At 46.5% G+C, this 24,249-nt stretch overlaps 1 protein-coding gene across 4 annotated transcripts in view; it reads left to right on the top strand.

Moving 5' to 3' along the window:
- Nucleotides 1-976: 976 nt before the first annotated feature.
- Nucleotides 977-24,249, top strand: part of MEMO1 (mediator of cell motility 1) — a 715,696-nt gene continuing 692,423 nt past the window's right edge. For 3 of the 4 annotated variants that reach the window (XM_068231917.1, XM_068231919.1, XM_068231918.1), the window contains exons 1-2: nt 977-1,339; nt 17,963-18,044. In XM_068231917.1, coding sequence (XP_068088018.1) covers nt 1,279-1,339; nt 17,963-18,044 — 143 coding nt within the window. In that variant the 5' untranslated portion in view covers nt 977-1,278. The remainder of the gene's footprint in view (nt 1,340-17,962; nt 18,045-24,249) is intronic. The other variant, XM_068231916.1, reaches the window with a different exon arrangement.

The following is a 24,249-nucleotide window of genomic DNA, read 5'->3' as shown; positions in this document are numbered from 1 at the left end:
CTATCCAATCAATCAACATAGAGAGCCACCACGCGCTGTTTTATCAAGAATGCACGACGGATACTATTTTCATACCCTCAGAGTCACTATTAACAAGACAAGACAAATAACATTTATATTGCGCTTTTCTCCTTACGGACTCAAAGCGCCAGAGCAGAGCAGCAGCCACTAGGGCGCGCTTTATTGACAGTAGCAGTGTAAAGGAGACTTGCCAAAGGTCTCCTACTGAATTAGTGCTGGCATACTGAACAGGCAGAGCCGAGATTTGAACCCTGGTCTCCTGTGTCAGAGGCAGAGCCCTTAACCATTACACCATCAGCCAACTGCTAACCAATCCTCCAATCCACGATTCAGCTTCTAACATCACGAAAGTCTACATTCCCCACCCTCAAACTACATGTCAGATTCCTAACCCAATCACAAAAATCTCCACTCATACAACCTTTCCATCAATCGCTACCTAGAAGGGACAAACCACTAACACGTTCATCATTTCTTACTTTACATTTCTTTCTTCTAAGCTACTTCTAGCTGTCAGTTTATACCTTAAAATGACGCTAAAGACTTTTTCTGTTCAAAAACCCTTGCTGCCAGAGCGCATTAGCAGTTTTCGTAAGTAAATAGGAATTCTGTAGAGCCTTTGTTAAGCGGCCATTTATACGTTTTTAGCAGTAATAAGTAGATGGCACAGGCATTGTACGAAACCAGGCCTGGAACTTCAACGCCATTTGGTAGCCTATGGCTTTATTTGGTGGCCTATGCAGGTCAATCCAGCGTCTGCACAAGAGGGCAAACCATCGTGTGTGCGCAGGAGGGAGAGATATTCAGAACACAGCTGCACGGCACAAACAAACTACAGTACACTCGTTCTCTTCAGATTCAGAAGTCGTTCTGAGTGACCACGAGGGAGAAAGGTAGCTAAAACAGACGACCCCCCCCCCTCCTTTGAAGACGAGCTGGTGGTTGTGCGCATGCACACGCATGCGCAGTGCACAAGGTAGCTATTTTAGACGGATAGTCTGAAGCGACAGGACACCTCTAACATATCTTCATAAAGCACGTATACAAGCCTCAGCGTGAAAAATATTAGGCGCTAGCTGTGTGCTAGAGGAGCGCCGTTCCTATCCTTCGGTTTCTTCCTCCTTTCGGTGGTTTCATTACATTTAACCCTCTTCGACATCAAGGAACAGACATATTGCGCAGGGATTGTTGACACCGTACAGAGGGCCATCCTTTTTCGCATCCTGGCAACACATCATAGGCGGCTCCGGCTCCAAGATGTCAAACCGAGCGCTGTGCAGAGAGGCAAGCCATGCCGGCAGCTGGTATAACGCCTCAGGTACCGGAGTTGGGGATACCATATTGTTTGGAGGTGGGAGTAATGGAGTCTGTGGGGAGGAGTCATTGTTTTGTATTAGCGTTGAGGAACTAAATTATGAGGGTGTATAAATTATTAGTAGATCTTTTCTGTATTAAAAGGCGGTTTCATTTTTCTAGGTAGTGCGTAGACGTATGTGATAGGAGGAAAAGTAATGATATGGCTAGTTGACTCTCGAGTAGTGGGAAGGGAGGGCAAGATATTTTAGATTAAATTTAAATAATAAAAAGCTCGTTTTGTATTGCAGCAAACAAGATATCAGAAGTCTCACTTTAATTGTACTAATTGGTAAAGCCAGTTACTGTACATTCATGCAACTTTTCATGGCGTTGTTTGTACTTGTAAAAAAATAAATTAAAATGGAGCACTTATACCATTGTTAAACTGTGGTAGAAACAGGCCTTGTTTGAGTCATGTTCTTCTGAAGAAGAGAATGGTTTCTGAATATGTACAGGAATTGTGCACACTAGAGCTGCAGTAAGAACAAAGTACAACATCTGTAAGGCAACATTTTGTAATTATTATTATTATTTTTTGATTTATAAAGCACCAACATATTCCGTGGCGCTGTACAAAGTAAGAAACAAACATGGGGTACATAATAATACAGACCATGGTGTACACCAATGTACAAGATACATAATTAGTGACAAAATACAAAGAATGATACAAAATACAAATTATAGAATTGGTAATGACAGTGATAAAATGAACACGATGAATAAAATGTATAATGGTTACCAAGACACAAAAGGGGGAGAGAGCCCTGCCCTTGCAAGCTTACAGTCTAAAGGGTATGGGGGGGGGGGGGGGGGGGCAGGAGGAGGGGTAGTATGCAGCAAATATATAGAGGCTTTGTGTTTTAGGATACCTAGTAGAAGTGCAATTTGGTCTTAGTACAAAGGGAAGTGGCCTAAGGTAGAGCATATGCTTGTCGGAACAAGTGTGTTTTTAGAGAGCGTTTAAAGGTAACAAAGGTTGGCGAGTGACGGATGTGTTGTGGGAGGGCATTCCAGAGGAGGGGTGAAGCGCGTGCGAAGTCTTGTAAACGTGAATGTGAGGAGTTGATTCTAGAGGAGGACAACAGAAGATCATGTGCCGATCTGAGATTGCGATTGGGTTTGTATCTGGAGATTAGTGAGGATATGTACCGGGGAGAGAGATTGTGGAGAGCTTTGTAGGTTAGGGTTAGGAGTTTGAACTGAATCCTCTGGTTAATTTGCAGCCAGTGAAGAGCTTGACAAAGAGGGTCGGCAGAGGAAGATCGAGAAGAAAGATGAATGAGACGAGCAGCTGAGTTCAGTACTGCCCGGAGCGGGGTCAGTTTGTTAGACGGTAGTCCACAAAGTAGTATGTTGCAGTAGTCCAGACGAGAAATTATGAGAGCATAACATTTTAGTTGTGTCTTGAGTGAAAAAGGGACGGATACGAGATATGTTTTTGAGTTGGAGATGGCAGGAGCTGGTTATGGAGTGAACACGAGGAATAAAAGAGAGATGAGTCGAATATCACCCCCAAGCACCGAGCTTTGGGAACTGAAGTTATGGGAGTGTTATTAACATTTATTGTTACTTCAGGCAGGGAGATGGACAGAGACGGTGGAAAAATTATTAGTTCCGTTTTACTCATATTAAGTTTTAGGAAGCGAGAGGACATGAAGGAGGATATAGCAGACAAGCAGTCAGGAACACGTTTAAGGAGGGAGTTAAGGTCTGGGGCAGAGAGGTACAGTTGTGTATCGTCTGCATAGGGGTGGTATTGAAACTCGAATGAGTTGATTAAATCACCAAGACCATGCATGTAGATGGAAAAGAGGAGGGGACCAAGGACAAAGCCTTGGGGAACCCCGACAGACAAAGCATGAGGAGAAGAGATCTGATCTGAGTAGGAGACTGTGAAGGACCTTCCAGAGAGGTAGGAAGATAACCATGTGAGAGAAAGGCCCTTTATTCCAACATTTGAAAGTATTTGTAGGAGTAAGGTGTGGTCGACAGTATCAAATGCTGATGACAGGTCAAGAAGGATGAGTATGGAAAATTGACCTTTGGATTTGGGTGTAAGAAGGTCATTGGCCACTTTCGTAAGGGCTGTTTTCGTGGAGTGGTTAGAGCGAAAGCCAGACTGGAACTGATCAAGTAGGGAGTTAGCAGATAAATAATGGCTTAATTCTGCATGTATATGGCGTTCAAGTAGTTTGGATGCAAATGGGAGAAGTGACACTGGGCGGTAGTTGGCAAGTGTGGTACCGTGTTTCCCCGAAAATAAGACCGTCTTATATTATTTTGTCCTTCAGAAGATGTGCTAGGGCTTATTTTCGGGGAGGTCTTACATTCCGGGGGGTAGCCAGATCTCCCATTAGTATATAGCCAGATTCCTCCTGGCTATAGCTAAATCCCTATTGTGTAGCAATTGTACCGGTATATACCAGTATCCTCCTTATATAAGGATTAGTGCCAGAGACATAGCCGGCGCTGGGGACCTGCTCCCTGACCCCCCCGCCCGCCCGTTTGCCCGCTCGCTTGCCCGCTTTACCTCCTAAGTTCTATGCTCCCAGTCCCCTCCATTAAGGAAGTCCGGATCCCCTGCTGCTTTTGCTCCGCATAATTCACACTGCAGATTAGCGGTAAAGGCAGCTGATGTAGTCTGGTAAGCGCTGCCCTGAACAGGAAGTTATCTCTGTTTACTTCCTGTACAGGGCGGAGCTGTTCCCGGACTACATGGCTGACGTCACCGCTGATCTGCGGTGTAAATTATGCGGAGGTTAAGCAGCAGGTGATCCGGACTTCCTTAATGGAGGGGACTGGGAGCATAGAACTTAGGAGGTAAAGCGAGCGGGCAAGCGAGCGGGCAAACGAGCGGGCGGGCGGGGGTCAGGGAGCAGGTCCCCAGCGCCGGCTATGTCCCTGGCACTAGGCCTTATATAAGGAGGATGGCTTATATTTCGAGCATACTCGAAATATAAGCTAGGTCTTATTTTCAGAGTAGGTCTTAAATTCGGGGAAAGACGGTAGGATCTAGAGAAGGTTTTTTAAGTAGTGGTGTCACAACAGCTTTTTTTGAGTGGGGACGGAAAGATGCCAGTAGAGAGGGACAGGTTAAATAGCGTTGTTAGTGCAGGCAAGAGAGATGAGGATAGCTGCGGAATGAAATGGGAGGGAATAGGATCCAAAGAACAGGTGGTTAGATTAGCTTTGGCAATTATAGAGGAAAGAGTGTTCAGAGAGTGGAGAGAAGGCAGTTAGAGAACAGTCAATGAGAGGTGTGGATGTGGGATTTGAGGGCTACATGGAGAATTCACTTCTGATTTTGTCAATTTTATCAGTGAAGTATGTTGCAAATTCTTCAGCTGATAAGCAAGATGAAGGAGGAGGGGGATGGAGAACGGAGTTGAAGGTGCTGAACAAGTGTTTTGGATTGTGTAAATAGGCTATTAGGGAAGAAAAATAGGACTTTTTTGCCACAGAGAGTGCGTTTCTGAAGTTGTTCAAGGCAATTTTATATAAGATGAAGTCCTCACTTGGTATAGTTGTGTTTATTGCACTTTGCAGCATGTATTGCTTCGTAAATATTAGTGTTGACTGTAGTTGGTTGAGGCTTTTTTAGTAGAGGCAGAACGTTTTTTTCCTGATGTCTCAAACAAGCATGTCCTCTGACTGAAATTAGTTTAGATTGGAAACTATTCCATCCATATACCACAAAGCCATTTTCAGTAGAGTCCAGCTGAGAATCTATTGAAGAATCAAACTGCAGCGTTGTACTGTGTGGCTTCCGATTGACTGCTGCACCAGACCCACAACCAATCTTTCATTCAGTCTGATCAGTACGCCCAAATCAATCAGAGATCAATCTGACTTTTTTTGTGGCATTTTTCAGCAGATTTGAATCTTCTGAGTATCAACAGGGAGAATGGATGTGTGTATGACCTGCTTTAGTTGTCTTTAAAGAGGAGCTGTTAGGTATAAGGTCTCAGAGAAATAAACACATATATCAGTAGCTAAAGATTGGCTGTACTTACATTACATATGCATTTCACTGTCCACGTTTGGATTTCACAGAATTTGTATATAGTATATGCAGAGATAGATGCTCCTGACAGCTCATGGCAGGCTCCATGTTTTTCTGTCAAATGTGTCGTCATGTCCTGCCTGCTTCCTGATCACAGATAAGCTGGTACTAAACACAGTGTGCAGTGAATATTAATGAGCCATGTGGCTAGGAACAATAGCTGACTCCTGCAGTGTACTCTGCCCGAGATTTATCAGTGCTACGCGATTACAAGCTGCTGTAACGTCTCATTAGCAGCCGAGGGGAGAGCCCCAGAATGCTTTGCAGTATGGTATGCGGCTTGCGTCTTCTTAAGAATAACAGCCTTGCTGATAAGCACACATCAAAGGTAACTGAGATTTTTATCTTCACTAATTGCTTTTGGGCTTCCTTCTAAACTGTTTAACACAGGAGAATAGAGGTTTAAATTAGCTTCTGCAGCCTGACAGTTACTCTTTAAGGCCTGGTTCACACTTATGTTGCAGTGGCAAAAGGATCTGATCACCGGTTGATCGGATCTGTATTCACTCCATTGCTATTCCGTTCTGCTGCTTCCATTCCATTTCCCCACCCCAAAGTTTATTTTTCTATTTAGAACGTTCCGTTTTCTCAGTGTCCCCAATGCAGCGCTTCAGCTTCTGTTTCCGTTCCCCTGGGCTCAGCGGTCTGGAAATATTGCTGCAGAGCCAAAGTTGCAGTCTGTTCAGCTGATCGCGTGTAAGGGATCTGTTTGGATAGATGTGAACAGAGCCATAGGTTAACATTGGATCCATTATAATCCGTTCCCTTCCGATCTGGGAACGGGCCGTTTAACTAGACCGGGCCTTAATGTAATAACCACTGCTTGATCCATCCTGTTCAGGTCCCCGGCAGCCATTTTCTGTTTGTCACATTGTCACATGCTAAGGGCTATAAGCTTGCCTATGTGTAAATTAACCTCTTTGGCGGTTCAATTTTTCCGCCAAGGAGGCTGCATTGCACTTTTTTAAAAAAAAAATTTTGTTTGTTTGTTTCATGTAGCTACCTGTAGCTACATAAAACACCACTAGAGGGCGCATGTGTCCCTCTAGTCTGATCACCGCCGGCCACAAAAGTAAACAGGAGATCGCATATAGAACGCGATCTCCTGTTTGGCTTCTCCTGTCGCCATGGCGACGATCAGAATGACGTCATGGACGTCAGCCGACGTCCTGACGTCAGACCCATCCGATCGAGCCCTTTGCTCTGCCCGGGACTGATTGGTCCGGGCTGCGCAGGGCTCTGGCGGGGGCGGGCCCTCTTCCGCCGCTGCGTGCGGACGATCGCCGCAGAGCGGCGGCGATCGAGCTGGACGCGCAGCTAGCAAAGTGCTGGCTGCGCGTACAGCAATTTACAGGACAGGAATCGCCCCACCAGGGGCTGAGATATTCTCCGCGGCGGCTTACCCCGAGCTCAGCTCGGGGTTACCGCTAAGGAGGTTAAGTCTCCTCTCCTCCTCCCTCCTCCCCTCTGCCCCTGAAATCAATTGCTAGTAACACCTCGCCCTCCTGCTCAGACTTAGCTCCTGTAAGGGCCCATTTTCACTAGCCACCGCGCGGCTGGGAGACGAGAGGCACGTCCGGGTCTGCGGGAATGCAGACTAATCCCAGAAGCCATGCCATGCACGGCTATGAGATTCGCTGCCTCCCGTGCGAAAACTGTGGGCAGTGACTATCGAATCGCTAGGGCAAGCGATTCGGCCGGCGGCGCCACTATTTCCTATGGCAGAGTTTCTCCGTGCGATTTGCCTGTGGGGAAACTGGATTTGGCCCGGTTTCCACGCTAGTGGAAACGGGCCCTAAGCCCTTGCTACTGTCTGAAAATGCCAAGGCACAAAAGGAGCTGTGGGCAAGGCTTGTTTAGTTTATAGGGAATTAAAAAGTATTAAAACAAAAACAAAAAAGTTTTTGGCTTGAGGAATGCTCTATAAACTATATGAAAGAAACACAATTGTGCAATGAGTAAAAGTTTATCACGAATCCACTTTAAGGGCCCTTTTCCACTAGCAATCGCTAGCGTTTACGCTGAACGCTAGCGATTGCTGAATCGCAATTACCGGCGATTACACGATGTTCGCGGCTGCGATTTTGCTATGCACTGCATAGCAAAATCGCGGCAAATATCGCTCCGCTTCGCGTTCCCGGCAAAAATGAATCGCGGTAGTGGAAATGACCTACCGCGATTCCTATGTTAAAAAGCAAACCGTAGCGATTGTAGCGATCTGCTGAACCCAAGCTACAATTCGGGGTTAACAATTTGAGCACCGCAGCGTTAAACATCCCCCCCCCCCCCCCCACCTCAAAGACCAGGCCATTTCTTTTTATTTTATTTTTTACAATTCAGCACTGCACAGCTTTAACTGTTTATTGCTCGGTTGTACAACTTACCACCCAAACTAATTTTACCTCCTTTTCTTGTCACTAATGCAGCTTTCTTTTGGTGCTATTTGATTGCTGCTGCAATTTTTAGTTTTTACTATATTCATCAAAGTTATTTTGTCAAAATTGTTCAAATAAAGTTCTTGTCCAAATTTGTTGTGCTACATTTCTTTGATTTAAAAAAATTCCAATAAGTGTATATTGGTTTGGGTAAAAGTTATAGCGTTTACAAACTAAGGTACAAAAAAGTGAATTTGTGCAGTTTGAAGCAGCTCTGACTTTTCTGAGCACCTTTCATGTTTCTTGAAGTGCTAGAATGCCAGGATAGTATAAATACACCCCAAATAACCCCATTTTGGAAAGACACCCCAAGGTATTTGCTGAGGGGCATGAGTTCATAAAAGATTTTGTTTGTCACAAGTTAGCAGAAAATGACACTGACAAAAAAGTTTCCATTTCTGCTAACTTGTGACAAAAAAAATGATATCTGCCACGGACTCACCACGCCCCTCAAAGAATACCTTGGGGTGTCTACTTTCCAAAATTGAGTCACTTGTGGGGTACTTCTACTGCCCTGGCATTTGGGGGGGGGGGGGCTAAATTGTGAGCACCCCTGTAAAACCTGAAGGTGGTCATTGGAGTAGTCTGGAAACCAAATAATTAAAATTGACCTGTGAAATCCTAAAGGTACTCAGACTGTGGGCCCCTTTGTACAGCTAGGCAGCAAAAAAAGTGTCACATGTGGTATCGCCGTACTCAGGAGAAGTAGTATAATGTGTTTTGGTGTGTCTTTTCACTCATACCTGCCTGAGTACGGGGAAACCACGTGTGACACTTTTTTTGCAGCCTAGCTGTGCAAAGGAGCCCAACGTCCAATAAGTACCGTATATTCCGGCGTATAAGACGACCCGGTGTATAAGACGACCCCCCAACTTTTCCAGTTAAAATAAAGTTTGCCATATACTCGCCGTATAAGACTACCCCTCTTCACAACCTGCCTCCTCTGTCCTCCTGGCCTAACCCTGTATACACCCTTTGTATATTACTGGGTGCTGCAGTCATCCAGGGGAGGGAAAAAAAGTTCAGGCTGTGTTATTTTAGAACTGGGTGTCAGGTGTGGGGTGTCAGTATTTGTGCCAGGCAGAGCTTACCGTGTGCAGCAGCCTTAGCGGAAAGGTCCACTCGTGTCCTGGGTCCTTCTATGTCCTACACTGTCCCCCTGCATCATTCCTGTCAGTGCTCCACAGTTCAGTGTCTTCCTACGCACATGTCACCAGTCAGGTGACCCGGAACCAGGAAGCTGCCGTTACCCACGCGAGCGGCTGCTCGCAAGATGCTAGTTACTGTATTGCAGCTTTGAATCTTCAAACACTGGACACGGACAGGAATGATGCAAGGGGACAGTGGAGGACATAGAAGGACCCAGGACACGAGCGGACCTTTCCGCCAAGGCTGCTGCATCCGGTAAGCTCTGCCTGGCACAAATACTGACACCCGCACCTGACACCCGGCGTATAAGACGACCCCCCCACTTTGCAGAAGATTTTCAGGGTTCAAAAAGTCGTCTTATACGCCGGAATATACGGTACCTTTCAGGATTTCACAGGTCAATTTTACTTATATGGTTTCCAGACTACTACTCACGGTGTAGGGCCCCTAAAATGCCAGGGCAGTATAGGAACTCCTGCGATAAAGGGGAAGAATGACTAGCACAACAGCATTTCATGAATAACCCGGGCTATCTGCAAAGTCCATTGGTTAACATACACCGTGCAGCAGCCATAGCACAACTTTTAATCAAAAGAATAAGGAAGAGGGTGGCCCCCGGTGCTCGTATCACCATAAAAGCATCTATTGGCGGCAGATGGTAAAAACAGAGGAGGCCCCCGATGTAGAGTGCTCCCCCTACCTGACAGCTGTTTCACAACATCCGTTGTATCATCAGAGGTTTTGCGGGGGTGCAGAGAGGCCTCTCTGCACCCCCACAAAACCTGTGATGATACAATGGATGTTGTGAAACAGCTGTCAGGTAGGGGGGAGTGCTCTCCATCTGGGACCTCCTCTGTTTTTACCATCTGCCGCCAATAAAATGCTTTTATGGTGATACGCGCACCGGGGCCCGCCCTCTTCCTTATTGTTAGTATAGGAACTCCACAAGTGACACCATTTTGGAAAGAAGACACCCCAAGGTATTCCATGAGGGTTATGGTGAGTTCATAAATTTATTTATTTTTATTTTATTTTTTTTTTGTCTGTGTCACAAGTTAGTGGAAATTGATTTGTGTTTTTTTTTTTTTTTTCTCAATGTCATTCTCCACTAACTTGTGACAAAAAAATAAAATCTATGAACCTCACGGAATACCTTGGGGTGTCTTCTTTCCAAAATGGGGGTCACCTGTGGGGTTCCTATACTGCCCAGGCATTTTAGGGGCCCTAAACCGCGAGGAGTAGTCTGGAAACCAAATAAGTAAAATTGACCTGTGAAATCCTAAAGGTACTCATTGGACTTTGGGCCCCTTTGCACAGCTAGGCTGGAAAAAAGGGTCACGCGTATCACTGGTACTCAGTAGTAAAATGTTTTTTGGGGTGTCTCTTCACACATACCCATCCTGTGTGTGACATATCTCTGTAAATGACTTAACTTGTGACAAAAAATAAAATCTTCTATGAACTCACTATGCCCCTCAGAGCATACCTTGGGGTGTCTTCTTTCCAAAATGGGGTCATTTGTGGGGTCTGTCCTGGCAGTGTAGGGCCTCTGCAATCATTACATGTATGGCCTGTATTAGGAGTTTCTGCTATACTCCTTATATTGGGCATACGGGTGATGCACTTTTTTTTCCATAAAAGGAAAAATGACCAGCAAAGATTCTCTTGTTCGCATTGATCAATGTGCATGAAAAAAATGAGAAAAAAAGGTGCATGGCGTTTGCCAGGACATGGGAGCACCACCCACAAAATTTTCCAAACCCACTTTGCTCGTATGCCCTGGCAAACCCGAATAATCCATTCACATCGATCGATGGGGATGAAAAAAGTTGCCAATTTTGATACAGAGTGCTTGCCAAAAGCATATGAACTCCAACACCGCCCCTCAGCTCAAATGCCTCGGCAAACTTATCTCGTCCTGCAGTGCTGCATGCACCGACGTGTGTAATCTGACAGACGCCCAATGCTTCTGTCAGGATGCACCATCAGTGCTGCAGCTGGTTGGTCAGTCAGTCGGAAAATTTCTGTCACTGCGGTGGGGCGGGCTAAACGCAAGTGTGGCTGACCGATCAGGCCTGATCGAGGAAACACTGCGTTTTTTTAGTGGAGCCTACACTAAGGTGACCCTAACATACTTGTATAGATCTGACTGTGATCAGTACTGATCACTTACAGATACTATATAGTACCAATGCTGATCAGCGATAGTGATTATGTTAATCGGCGACTAATTAGTGACTGCGGTGTAGTGGGCTGGGCGCTAACTGATGCTACCTAACAAAGGGGCCTAGCTAACTCACTGGCCTAACTTAACACTAGTGATACTAAAACAGTGACAGTTTTCAATGATTAGTGGTTTTAGATCACTAGGATAACGACAGGGGTGATCAGAGGGCAATCTGATACAATCGGAGGCAATCAGAACGAAATCAGATGGCAATTGAAAACGGAGGCAATCGAACGCAATTAGAAACAGACAGAGGTCAATCAGAGGCCGATCAGATGCCAATCAGAGTGAAAACGGGCGATCACATGGCTATCAACAGAGCACAGACTATCAGAAGTCACTCAGACCTTAATCAGATGCCAATCAGACCTCAATCAGAGCTGATGACAGGCGACCAGATGTCAATCAGACCTCAGTCAGAAGCCAAAACAATGGGGGAGGGGCCAGTGAGGGATAATCAGCGGGCAATGTAGTACTTTGGCAGGGCTTCCATCCTTTCTGGTGGTCGATCTGGGCACTCTGACCACCAGAGGAGGAGGCAGCCTGTATAATACACGTTTGCAAAACATGTATTATACATTTACTACCGTGTAGATCATACCCGTACAGCCCGCCGGCGCTGCTAATTGGTTGGCGGGCTCATGACACGGGGGCTGCAAAGGATGCTGGGCGATGCGATCGCCCACAAACCACTGCTCCAGGACATTACGCCGATCGGTGTTAGGCAGTCCTATCGGCATGACGCGGTCGGCAAGTGGTTAAAAGTGAGCCTTCTGTAAATTTACTTGGGTTATAATGATGATGGAAATTAAACATGTTTGGATGATTGTTAATGGTGTTTCTTACTAGATTTGTTAAAGAGAATCTGTACTCTAAAATTTTTACAACAAAACGCATACCTTTCTATTCATTATGTTCTCCTGGGCCCCTCTGTGATGTTTCTGCCACTCTCTGCTGCAAACCTGGCTTGTAATTGCCAGTTTTAGGCAGTGTTTACAAACAAACTAACCAGCTTGTGATAGGCTCACATAAGCAGAGTGTGTGAGTCATACAGAGCCTGCAGGGGGCCTGAAGAGGGTGTGTATAGCTTCTGCCAATGACAAGCAGTGCAGCACATTCCACACATTCCAGCCTCAGCCGACAGAATAGAGATTCGATCATATAACAGAGATGATACAGCCACTGTGCAAGTAGGAAAGGCTGCAGTTAGACAGAGCACATTAGAACAGGTATAGGAACTTATAGGATAGAAGAAATAAGGATGAAAATTTTGTTACAGAGTCTCTTTAAGATAACTTTGTTTTTGCCTTTTTCTCCATTGAAAAGTGACTGCCATGCCACAGTTGTGGGTTACTTTACTTTTATATTTAAAGACCACTGTAATAAAGCTATGGTATGTGCAATATGTATTTCCTTGTAATGTATACCAGTTGCCTGCCAGTCTTGCTGCTCCTCTGCCTATAGTCATATTAGGCTGGGCCCCTGACCAAGCATGCAGCAGATTATGTTTCTGACATTATTTCATCATCTCACAAGACTTCTGCATGCTTAATTCAGTTGTGTGATTCAGACTTCTTATACTCAGGTCCCCGCTGTGGCTTTAAGGGTCCCTTGCTTGATGAGGTCATCAAGCAAGGACTTTAAGCCTCAGCGCGGAAGATCACTCCAGGTCATAACGAGTGGAGCTGCCGCTCCCGGGGTTGTACGAGATGAGGAACGCTGATCCTCCCTCTAGGCTGCAGACACTGAACAACATTGGGGAAAGCACAGAGCCGCACACTGGTCCCGGGCGAACCGATAATCATCCCCGCAGCACTCTGGCCATTAGGAAAACTGCTGCCTCAGTGACAGCATCGCCGCCAGTCCCCACAGCACGCTGGCCATTAGGGAAACCGCTGCCTCAGTGACAGCATCGCCGCCGGTCCCCGCAGCATGCTGGCCATTTAAGAGGAGTGTCCCCTCAGTGACAGGAGAACCGCAGGTCCCCGCAGCAAGCGTCCCCTCAGTGAAAGCAGAGCCGCTGGTCCCTGCAGCATGCTGGCCATTGAGAAAAGCACCACCGATACTGGGGTGAGTGACACTGATTCCTGCAGGCTTGTTTACCTTTTTATGCCTGATTAACCTTTTCGGGACCATGTGCATTAGATTCTACGCCGCACTTGTGGCTGTTCTAGCCTGATGCGGCGTAGAATCTACGCCGGCCCGCAATTTCCGCTCCCGACGCGATCGTGCGCACCCGGAGGGGGAGATTAAGCCGTCATATGACAGCCGACATCTCCCCCGAGTGATCAGCAGCCATCGCGTATGGCTGCTGATCACTACGATCGCCGTCGGATCGTAGTGATCTGTTTGACAGCTGCGGCGGCAGGGGGGGAAAGAAGAGGATCCACTCACCTCCCTGCCGTTCCAGCGACAATCGGCGCCCCCCTCCGCTCTGGCCGGCATCTCCGCTTCATCTGACGTCATCGCCGGGTCCCGGCTTGATGACGTCATCAAGCCGCGACCCGGAACTGCTCGTCAGACAGAACGGAGATGCCGGCCGGAGAAGAGGGTCCCGTGCGGCTCATCGCTGGAGCCTGGAAGGTAAGTGAAGGCTGCTGGCAGAAGGGGGGGCCCAGGCCACCAAGGAGGGACACAATGCCTGGCAGCCACACACGGGATCCGGCCGCCTGACCCCCCCCCCCCAAACGTGCGCACCCCCTTCCCGCGCAAAATGCCTGGTCCTTAAGGGGGGGTAGGTGGCCGGTCCCGAAAAGGTTAAGCATTACAAAGTAAAAAGAAAATTAAGATGTCTACAGTGGTGTGAAAAACTATTTGCCCCCTTCCTGATTTCGTATTCTTTTGCATGTTTGTCACACTTAAATGTTTCTGCTCATCAAAAACCGTTAACTATTAGTCAAAGATAACATAATTGATAACATAACATAATTGAACACAAAATGCAGTTCTAAATGATGGTTTTTATTATTTAGTAAGAAAAAAAACACAAAACCTACATGGAGCTGTGTGAAAAAGAGATTGCCCCCTGAACCTAATAACTGGTTGGGCCACCCTTAGCAGCAATAACTGTAGTCAAGCGTTTGCGATAACTTGCAACAAGTCTTTTACAGCGCTCTGGAGGAATTTTGGCCCACTCATCTTTGCAGAATTGTTGTAATTCAGCTTTATTTGAGGGTTTTCTAGCATGAACCACCTTTTTAAGGTCATGCCACAACATCTCAATACGATTCAGGTCAGGACTTTGACTAGGCCACTCCAAAGTCTTCATTTTGTTTTTCTTCAGCCATTCAGAGGTGGATTTGCTGGTGTGTTTTGGGTCATTGTCCTGCTGCAGCACCCAAGATCGCTTTAGCTTGAGTTGACGAACAGATGGCCGGACATACTCCTTCAGGATTTTTTGGTAGACAGTAGAATTCATGGTTCCATCTATCACAGCAAGCCTTCCAGGTCCTGAAGCAGCAAAACAACCCCAGACCATCACACTACCGCCACCATATTTTACTGTTGGTATGATGTTCTTTTGCTGACATGCTGTGTTACTTCTACGCCAGATGTAACTGGACACGCACCTTCCAAAAAGTTCAACTTTTGTCTCGTCGGTCCATAAGGTATTTTCCCAAAAGTCTTGGCAATCATTGAGATGTTTTTTAGCAAAATTGAGACGAGCCTTAATGTTCTTTTTGCTTAAAAGTGGTTTGCGCCTTGGATATCTGCCATGCAGCCTGTTTTTGCCCAGTCTTTCTTATGGTGGAGTCGTGAACACTGACCTTAATTGAGGCAAGTGAGGCCTGCAGTTCTTTACATGTTGTCCTGGGGTCTTTTGTGGCCTCTCGGATGAGTTTTCTCTGCGCTCTTGGGGTAATATTGGTCGGCCGGCCACTCCTGGGAAGGTTTATCACTGCTCCATGTTTTTGCCATTTGTGGATAATGGCTCTCACTGTGGTTTGCTGGAGTCCCAAAGCTTTAGAAATGGCTTTATAACCTTTTCCAGACTAATAGATCTCAATTACAGTGCTTTTGTTCTCATTTGTTCCTGAATTTCTTTGGATCTTGGCATGATGTCTAGCTTTTGAGGTGCTTTTGGTCTACTTCTCTGTGTCAGATAGCTCACATTTAAGTGATTTCTTAATTAAAACAGGTGTGGCAGTAATCAGGCCTGGGGGTGACTACAGAAATTGAACTCTGGTGTGATAAACCACAGTTAAGTTACTTTTTAACCACTTCCCGACCGCCTAACGCACAGAGGCGTCCGGGAAGTGGACCCCACAAGGACCAGCTCATGCCCAAAGGCGGCGGTCCTTGTAGGGGCATGGGCGGAGCGATCGCGTCATGCGTGACGCGATCCTCCGCCTCCGCCTGGCGCCGCTCACCCGCCGCAACATCCCGCCGGCCATACGGAAGCGCCGGCAGGATGTTAAGTCTGCGATCGCCGCATACAAAGTGTATAATACACTTTGTAATGTTTACAAAGTGTATTATACAGGCTGCCTCCTGCCTTGGTGGTCCCAGTGTCCGAGGGACCACCAGGGCAGGCTGCAGCCACCCTAGTCTGCACCCAAGCACACTGATTTCCCCCCCCCCCCCCCCGCCCCAGATCGCCCACAGCACCCATCAGGACCCCCCTGCCCACCCCCCAGACCCCTGTTTGCACCCAATCACTCCCCTAATCGCCCATCAATCACTCCCTGTCACTATCTGTCAACGCTATTTTTTTTATCCCCCCCCCCCCCCCTGCCCCTCCTGATCCCCCCCCCCCCCCCCCTGTGTACTGTATGCATCTATCCCCCTGATCACCTGTCAATCACCCATCAATCACCCATCAATCACCCCCTGTCACTGCCACCCATCAATCAGCCCCTAACCTGCCCCTTGCGGGCAATCTGATCACCCACCCACACCAATAAATCGCCCGCAGATCCGACATCAGATCACCACCCAAGCGCAGTGTTTACATCTATTCTCTACCCTAAACACCCACTAATTACCCATCAATCACCCATCAATTACCGCCTATCACCACCTGTCACTGTTACCCATCAGATCAGACCCTAATCTGTCCCTTGCGGGCAATCTGATCACCCACCCACCCACACCAATAGATCGCCCGCAGATCCGTCGTCAGATTACCTCCCAAGTGCAGTGTTTACATCTGTTCTCTACCCTAAACACCCACTAATTACCCATCAATCACCCATCAATCACCCCCTATCACCACCTGTCACTGTTTCCCATCAGATCAGACCCTAATCTGCCCCTTGCGGGCACCCAATCACCCACCTACACGCTCAGATTGCCCTCAGACCCCCCCCTTATCAATTCGCCAGCGCATTACTTACATCTGTTCTTCCCTGTAATAACCCACTGATCACCTGTCAATCACCCATCAATCACCCCCTATCACTGCCACCCATCAATCACCCCCTGTCACTGCCATTAATATTAAGTGTGCTAGTGTAGACAAAGAGGTTTGAGGTGCCGAGGAATTTCCCGAGGAGGAAGATTGAGGCGAAATATAATTAAATAGCATTAAAAGAGGATCAATGTCTGTTTTAGTCTTACAGATTGTATCCATATAGTTTACTATTTTCACCCAGAAAGTTGAAATTACTGGGCATGTCCATAAACAATGGAACAAGTCCGCCTCTGTGAAGTTACATTTAGGGCATAACGGGGAATAATGAGGGGGGGGGGGACACTTTATATTTTATATTAAACGCGTATATGGCTCTATGAATGAGTTTTAAAGTGGATCCGAGACCAGGTTTTGATGTCCCTGGTTTTGTGCCTTTTGGACATATTTGTTAGGGCATTACACCCTATAAATGCTTTTTTTATATTTATTATATAATAAAAACCTGATTAAACAGAAAGCCACGCCCCCTCAGCTCCTCTTAACGCCGCGGCGTTCAGTCCCAGGCTGCAAGGACTTATGGGACCTAATTATCGGGAGGAGGAGGCTTTGACTACAGAGGAGGCAGAGGCGGCGTTTCCATTCTGGAGCTCACGCGATACTAGCGTGAGCAGCTGTATACTGTATCAGAAGCTGTATCAGAAGCTGCCCCCTTCCTCCCTTTCAGCAGAGATCAGCGTGGCATAACTCCGCTGACTTCAGCGCTGCCTTAGATCGCATCGCTTTACATAGTAAATAGACGGCCATTTCGCTGTCTAACAGTTTCCTAGCAGCGATCGCCGCTGGGAGACTGAAGGCGGAGCAGAGCTTTGCCATCCAAGCAGGGATGCACGTGTATCGGCGCACGCAATCTTCTGTAAACCAGGCCCGCAAACCAGCCCCCAGTCGGCGTTAGGCGGTCCTGAGGCTACCGCCGCGGCCACCCCTATCGGCGTGGCGCGGTTGGCTTGTGGTTAAAGCTTCCTGTCCAGTGTGGGAGGGGAGACACGTCTCAAGAAGGGGTGCTGTTGTCCTGACTTATGGGAAAGACATTACTGTAAGTAATTTTAGTTTTTTTTCTAAATCAAAGTTCTGTAATTGGACTTCTGTTGTCTTTCTACTCTTACTTGTTAAATATATATTGTAGAAATGTTTTGTAAATATCACATTTTGTTTTTCTAGTCCCTCATAGTTAGCAGTATTTTTGGGGGGGGGGGGGGGGGGGGGATAGCATTGAAAGTTGCTTTTTTTTTTTTTTTTTTTTTTTTAAATTGTTTTTTCTTTCTTTTTGACGGAATTGCTTTTTGCATTTGTTTCAGGTCCCCAGCTGAGTGCCCAGTTGGACGGTTGGCTGTTCCAAGCACAAACCTCTAAAAGACCTGCCAGAGCCATTATTGCACCGTGGGTATTGCTATGTTTGCATTTACAAGAACAGATATTGAGTTGGAGACTAAAATCTAGAGCAGCGGTGTGCACATTTTTTGACTCGAGGGCCACATGGGGTTTAATGGGGCCACGGCAAAAAAATGGGAATAACCATGACAGGATGTGGGCAGAGATAACTAATATAACAGTGTAATGCAAAGACAGTGGGCCTGAGTTTTCTTTCAAAACTGTTGGGTAAAGTGACACTAAGGCTTCTTTCCCACCAAGACGTTGCATTTTAGGGGACGTTATGGTTGCATAACGTGCCCCTAACGCAACGCATGGTGGTGTTGAAGTTGGACGTCAGATTGAGCTGCGTTATGCAGCTCTCAAAGCAGCCGCTCCAGGTTAGTAATAGGAAGTCCGCATCCTTTTAAGGATTCAGATCATTTGAATCGGATCATTGAAAAGATCCGGATCTTTGAACCGAATCATTTAAATCATTTTACTAGGGAATCAGACTGGGTGAAATGACTAGCAGGACAGGACTTTCCCTGCACTGTACATTCTGTATATTCCTGTTTCTTCCAGACAGACATCCACTGTGAACCGAATCTTTCATTGTGATGATCTGGATGATTCGACTAACAAAAAAGATCCGGATCAACTGAACGATTCGTTCATGATCCGGACAACACTACAGTCCCATCACGAGTCTCCTCAGTGCAGTGAATATTAATTAGCCATGTGGCTGGCCGGAGGAGGAAGGGAGACCTCCTCCTCCAACATTACTGATAGTCTAACGTGGCTAAGCCCAGTATAACGTACAGCATGCGGCACTTTGTTTAAATGTGCTGCGTTACTATGTAACGCAACGTGTGCACTGTGAACCAGCACTAAAGGTAATTAGTCAAACACAAACTGCAAATGGCAGCAGGCAGACCTCTTTGGCACGAAACACAGGCTCAGGGACAGCAAACAGAACCCCTAAAGCCCAATCTACACTATACGATTCTTTGTACGATTCAATTACGATTCTATTTACGATCCGATTAAATCTGTCATGTCCGATCAGGATTCGATTCAATTCGATTTGCCATTGCAAAACAATGGCTAATCGAATCCCGATCGGACATGTCAGATTAAATCGGATCGTAATCGAATCAAACAAAGAATCTTATCGTGTAGATGGGGCTTAAGACTGCAAAACTCTTAGTGGAGCTGTCGCGAAAATCTTAAAAATGAAAACACATAGAAATAAGTAAATTTCTTCCTGAGTAAAATGAGCCATAAATTACTTCTCTACTATGTTGCTGGCATTTACAGTAAATAGTAGAAATCTGACCGGACAGGTTTTGGGCTAGTCCATCTCTCCTTAGGGAATTCTTATCATGGCTTTTATTCTTTATAAAGACACTCCCAGAAAAAGATTTTTACAAAGATGCTGGCCAGCCTACCTGCTCACCATACATTTTTTTTTTATCATGGCATTTGGACGAAGCAACTGCCATGTACTAAGTGCATTTTGAAAATGAAGAAATCCCTGTGAACCCCCGTAAAGAGATGGGCTAGTCGGTTCTGTCAGATTTCTACTACCTACAGTAAGTGACAGCAACATAGGAGATAAGTAATTTATGTCTCATTTTACTCTCTGATAAACGTACTTCTTATGTAAGGTCTGGCAACCTAGCCACCCATGAATCGGCTCCAATGCCCCAATCTACCTCCGCCGTCTTCGCCTTGTGTGGTGTGTCCCCGCTCTAACAGGAGGTGAAAGACAACACCCACCCGACTTCGGTTACACCCAGGCCTTTAGGGCGCAAGGTATTGGAGCTGAATGCAGGGTGGGTATAGATAGATCACCAACACCAAACAGGAGTACTAAGGCAAAGTCCAGTAACAGTCCAGGGTCATACACAGGTGATCAGATATGCGAGGCACAGCGGGGTAAGCAATAGGCAAGGTCCAGACAATCCGAGGCCGTACACAGGTATCAGAAATATCGCAGTACAGAAGGGTTGGGCAGTAGGGATGCTCAAATTCCACAGAATTCTGCAATTCCGGACGGAATTTGGTGATTCTGTTCCACCGGAACGGAAATGCTATTGCGGAATTTCTGCAGAATGATGCGGATTTCCGCGGAATGCAAAATTTTTCCAACAAACACATTTTTGCAGGAAAATAGGAATTTCAGCTCCAGAGACTTCAAAAACCACCCACTCACACAGCAACAAATCAACAATAGCCCTGCCTGAGTGTCAGCTGACAGAAGTAACAGCTGACACCACACAGTAGCATGGCAACGTGTCAACTGACTAGGACAGTCAGCTGACACTACCTCAATTGCCGCCTAAGCGTGTATAGAGTACGCTCTGAGTGATGCGTCGGCCCCCCCTATGCAACCACGCAGACGCCAGGACGCAATGCTCACGTTGCTAGGGGAAGTCAGCTGCCAAGAACCGGAAGTTCGGGGGCAAGTGCGGGCACGCACGGAAGGGGGGTTCATTACATCTTATTTGTGTATGTTTACATACTGTAAATTTTAAAGGTTAAGATTTTCACGACTGAGGTCCTTTAATGCAACAGTCTCCCCCAAAATACACATAATGTGGCAGCACTTCCTCCAAAATACACATACTCCGCCAGCGTTCCCATAAAATACACATTAGGCAGCAGTGTCCATCAAACCCTTCTTAAAGAGCAACTGTTGCAAAAATAAATAAGTACATTTCTTTCAGAGTAAAATAACCATACATTACTTTTCTCCTACGTTAATTTCACTTACAGCAGGTAGTAGAAATCTGACATTACCAACATGTTTTGGGTTACTCCATCTCTTCATGGGGGATTCTCAGTATGGCATTTATTCTTTGTAAAGACATTCCCTGAAAAAGATTTATACAAACATGCTGGCCAACCTCCCTGCTTGCTGCACACTTTTTTTGGGCGGAGCAACTGCCATTCACGAAGTGCTTTTAAAAATAAAGAAAATACTGATAACTCCCCATGAGACGATGGGCTAGTCCAAAATCTGTTGGTAATGTCAGATTTCTACTACTTACTGTAAGTGACTGCAACGTAGGAGAAAAGTAATATATTGCTCCTTTTACTCTGGGAGAAACGTACTTCTTATTTGTGTATGTTTACATGTACTTTCAATTTTAAGATTTTTGCAACAGAAGTCCTTTAACCCCCTTGGCGGTATGAAAAATACCGCCAGGGGGCAGCGCAGCGACGTCGGGACGTCATTGGGAGACCCGATCCACCCCTTGTCACTGCCTGGCACTGATTGGCAGCGCAGGGGTCTGGGGGGGCGGCGGCGATCGGGGTGCTGGCGCAGCTAGCAAAGTGCTAGCTGCGTCCAGCAAAAAAAAAATTATGAAAATCGGCCCAGCAGGGCCTGAGCGGCACCCTCCGGCGGCTTACCCCGTGTCACACACGGGGTTACCGCTAAGGAGGTTAAATACACATAATGCGGCATTTCCCCACAAAATACACATTGTGGCAGTGATTCTCACATAATACACACAATTAGAATCTTTCCCCCCAAAATACACTGTGTGAGGAAAAAAAATCAAGTTATTAAAATACTGCATTCGTTTTTTTTAGACTTTCGTTTCCTAATTCATAAAGATTTTCACAGGTGCGGTAGAAGTTTGGTAATTTACCGAAAATCACAGCTTCAATTCACAAAAACCTGTTCGGTAACAGCAGAACAGCAGCATGGAATCTGTTTTGTTATATCCTTTTCTCCCAAAAGGCATCCCTTTAGATATACATGTTTGTTCTACTCCCTCTAAATATGTCTATTAGCCTTTATTAACGTTTTATTTAATGGCCAGAGTTTAGATAAACTTCCAAGAAGCAGAAGACAGGACATGCTTAGATGATTTCCCCTTTTGCTCCTCCGCATCTTCAAACAGGAACCTAAAGGATTAAACATATGAAGGGCTGCAGGGGAAATCTCTTTTGTGGTGGCTCCCCTCCGCTGCCTGTGGAAGCTTGTCCCTCCCTAGAAGGTATTGGAGCCTATTAGAGGTAGGCTGTTCCTATTGGCTCTCTGCTTCTGTCAGTCACGGGTCATCGCACATGAAGCTGATTTCCGACACCTCAGAGCTGGAGGTAATCACCGTACATTTCTAGACTTAACCGCATGGTCTAGTCTTTATGAATTGACATTTACTGATGTGTTGAGGTATTTACCACACAAGTCGGAAATTTACCTCACTGCTCGGTAATTTCTGCTTGCCATGCAGTAACAGCCTTTATGAATTGACATTTTCCTAAATGCTTATTAAAATAAGTGGTTTTCTGCATTATAGCAAGCGGTGTGAATCGGGGCCAATGCGGCAGTGTTTCTCCCACAAAATACACCTATGCCAGCTTTTCCCAGCAAAATACACATAATGCGGCAGCATTTCACACAAAATATGCACAATTGGCATGGTTTACACCAAAATAAACACAATGCGTCGGCTTTCTCACAAAATAAACATATGGCAGCTTTTTGCCACAAAATACACATGAGGCAGTATTTCACAGAAAATACACACTGTTGGCATGATTTCCCCCAAAATACACACAATGCAGCAGTTTTCCCCCACAAAATACACATAATGTGTCAGTGTTACCCATAATATACATATAATGTGGCAGTTTCCTCCAAAATACACAGACATATGAAGCAGCACCCCCCCCCCTCAAAAAACTCCGTATGCAGAATTTTCCCCATAAAACATATTAGGCAGAGTTCCCTTTTAAATTTATTTCTGCCACCCTTCCTCCCCAGAGTTGGTGTCCCCCAATATCCCTGGTGTCAGAGTGGTGGCAACTAAAAATAAAAACTAAGTACTCACCGAGCAGGAGACTCCTCTTATGTCTTCCATTGTTGCTCCCCATTTTCATCACAGCAGCTTGAGCTGCAAATCTCCCATGCTGACAGGTAGTGCAGGGCTACAGGAAAATTGCTGCTGGAACCCAAAACTGGAGACACAAATAGACTCCAGTGCTGGGCTTCAGAAGTAGGGATGGCCCTGATTAGGAGAACTCATGGAGAAGCATGTGATCAGTTTGATCAGCTGATAGATTTGTAAGGTCCTGATTTGCTGTGATGACTTCCTGGTTTAACACATGATCAGGACCAGCAAATCGGGAACCTTACAAATCTATCAGCTGATCAAACTGATCACATGCTTCTCATGAATTCTCCTAAGCAGGGCCATCCCTATTCAGTAGCCCTTCTGCAGGAATCTGAGACTCCTGCAGCCTGGAAGTGTAGAGGTGCAGCCGGTGAACTGACATGTGTCCGTGGGACGCCACACCACCAGTTCCCCTACTGGGGGGGCGAGCTATGCAGCAGTGTATCTAGCTTTGCATCACAAGCCGGACGAAACAGCCGAATGAGCCATAGTTTGTCCACCCCAGGTCTGGAGGGTATGTTTGTGAAGTTTGAAGATTTTTTTTTTTTTCCCAAAAAATATTTTTTTATAGTTCACATACATTATTTATAGCGACAATGAGATTCACACTCGTATTCTCTAACATGAGACGGCTACAGGAAAAACATAACAATGCATGGAACTTAACTACCTGCGGACCGAGCGAGTATAAATCTACGGCGGGCACGGGGCGCTGCGGTCCTGACCGGACGTAAACTCTATGTCCCATTGACCGCGCGCCCCAGCCCGTCCGCGTTGCTCGGTCCGCTCTGCCCCCGCCGCAATGTGATGCCCTGCCGCCTCTATGACGGCAGAGCACTGTGAGCCGGGCAGGAGCCGTTTTCATTGGCTCCTGGCCCTGTCATTCCTGTAAGCCGTTCCCATTGGCTTACATGGAATGACAGGGTCAGGAGCCAATGAAAGCGGCTCCTGACCGGCGCACAGCGCTCTGCCATCATAGCGACGGCAGAGAGAGCAGCCTGCGGCGGGGACAGAGCGGCGTGTACGGCGGGAGCGACGGTAACTTGCGGCGGTTTGCTGGACCAGCACCCTCTGGTCCTTAAGGGGGCAGAGGGTGCTGGTCCAGAAAGGGTTAAAATTTTCTACCACCCCTCCCTAACCCAAAACCTTTATAAAACAGCCCAACCATTCACCATCAGTGTTAAGTCTCCTTAAAGGGACACTTAAGTCAAACAAAAAAAATGAGTTTTACTCACCTATGGCTTCCAATAGCCCCCTGCAGCTGTACGGTGCCCTCGCCGTCTCCCTCCGATCCTCCTGGCCCCGCCAGCAGCCACTTTCTG

Source organism: Hyperolius riggenbachi, chromosome 4 (assembly GCF_040937935.1).
Source record: "Hyperolius riggenbachi isolate aHypRig1 chromosome 4, aHypRig1.pri, whole genome shotgun sequence".
NCBI classification, from domain to species: domain Eukaryota; kingdom Metazoa; phylum Chordata; class Amphibia; order Anura; family Hyperoliidae; genus Hyperolius; species Hyperolius riggenbachi.
This window is presented reverse-complemented; position numbering and strand designations above follow the sequence as displayed.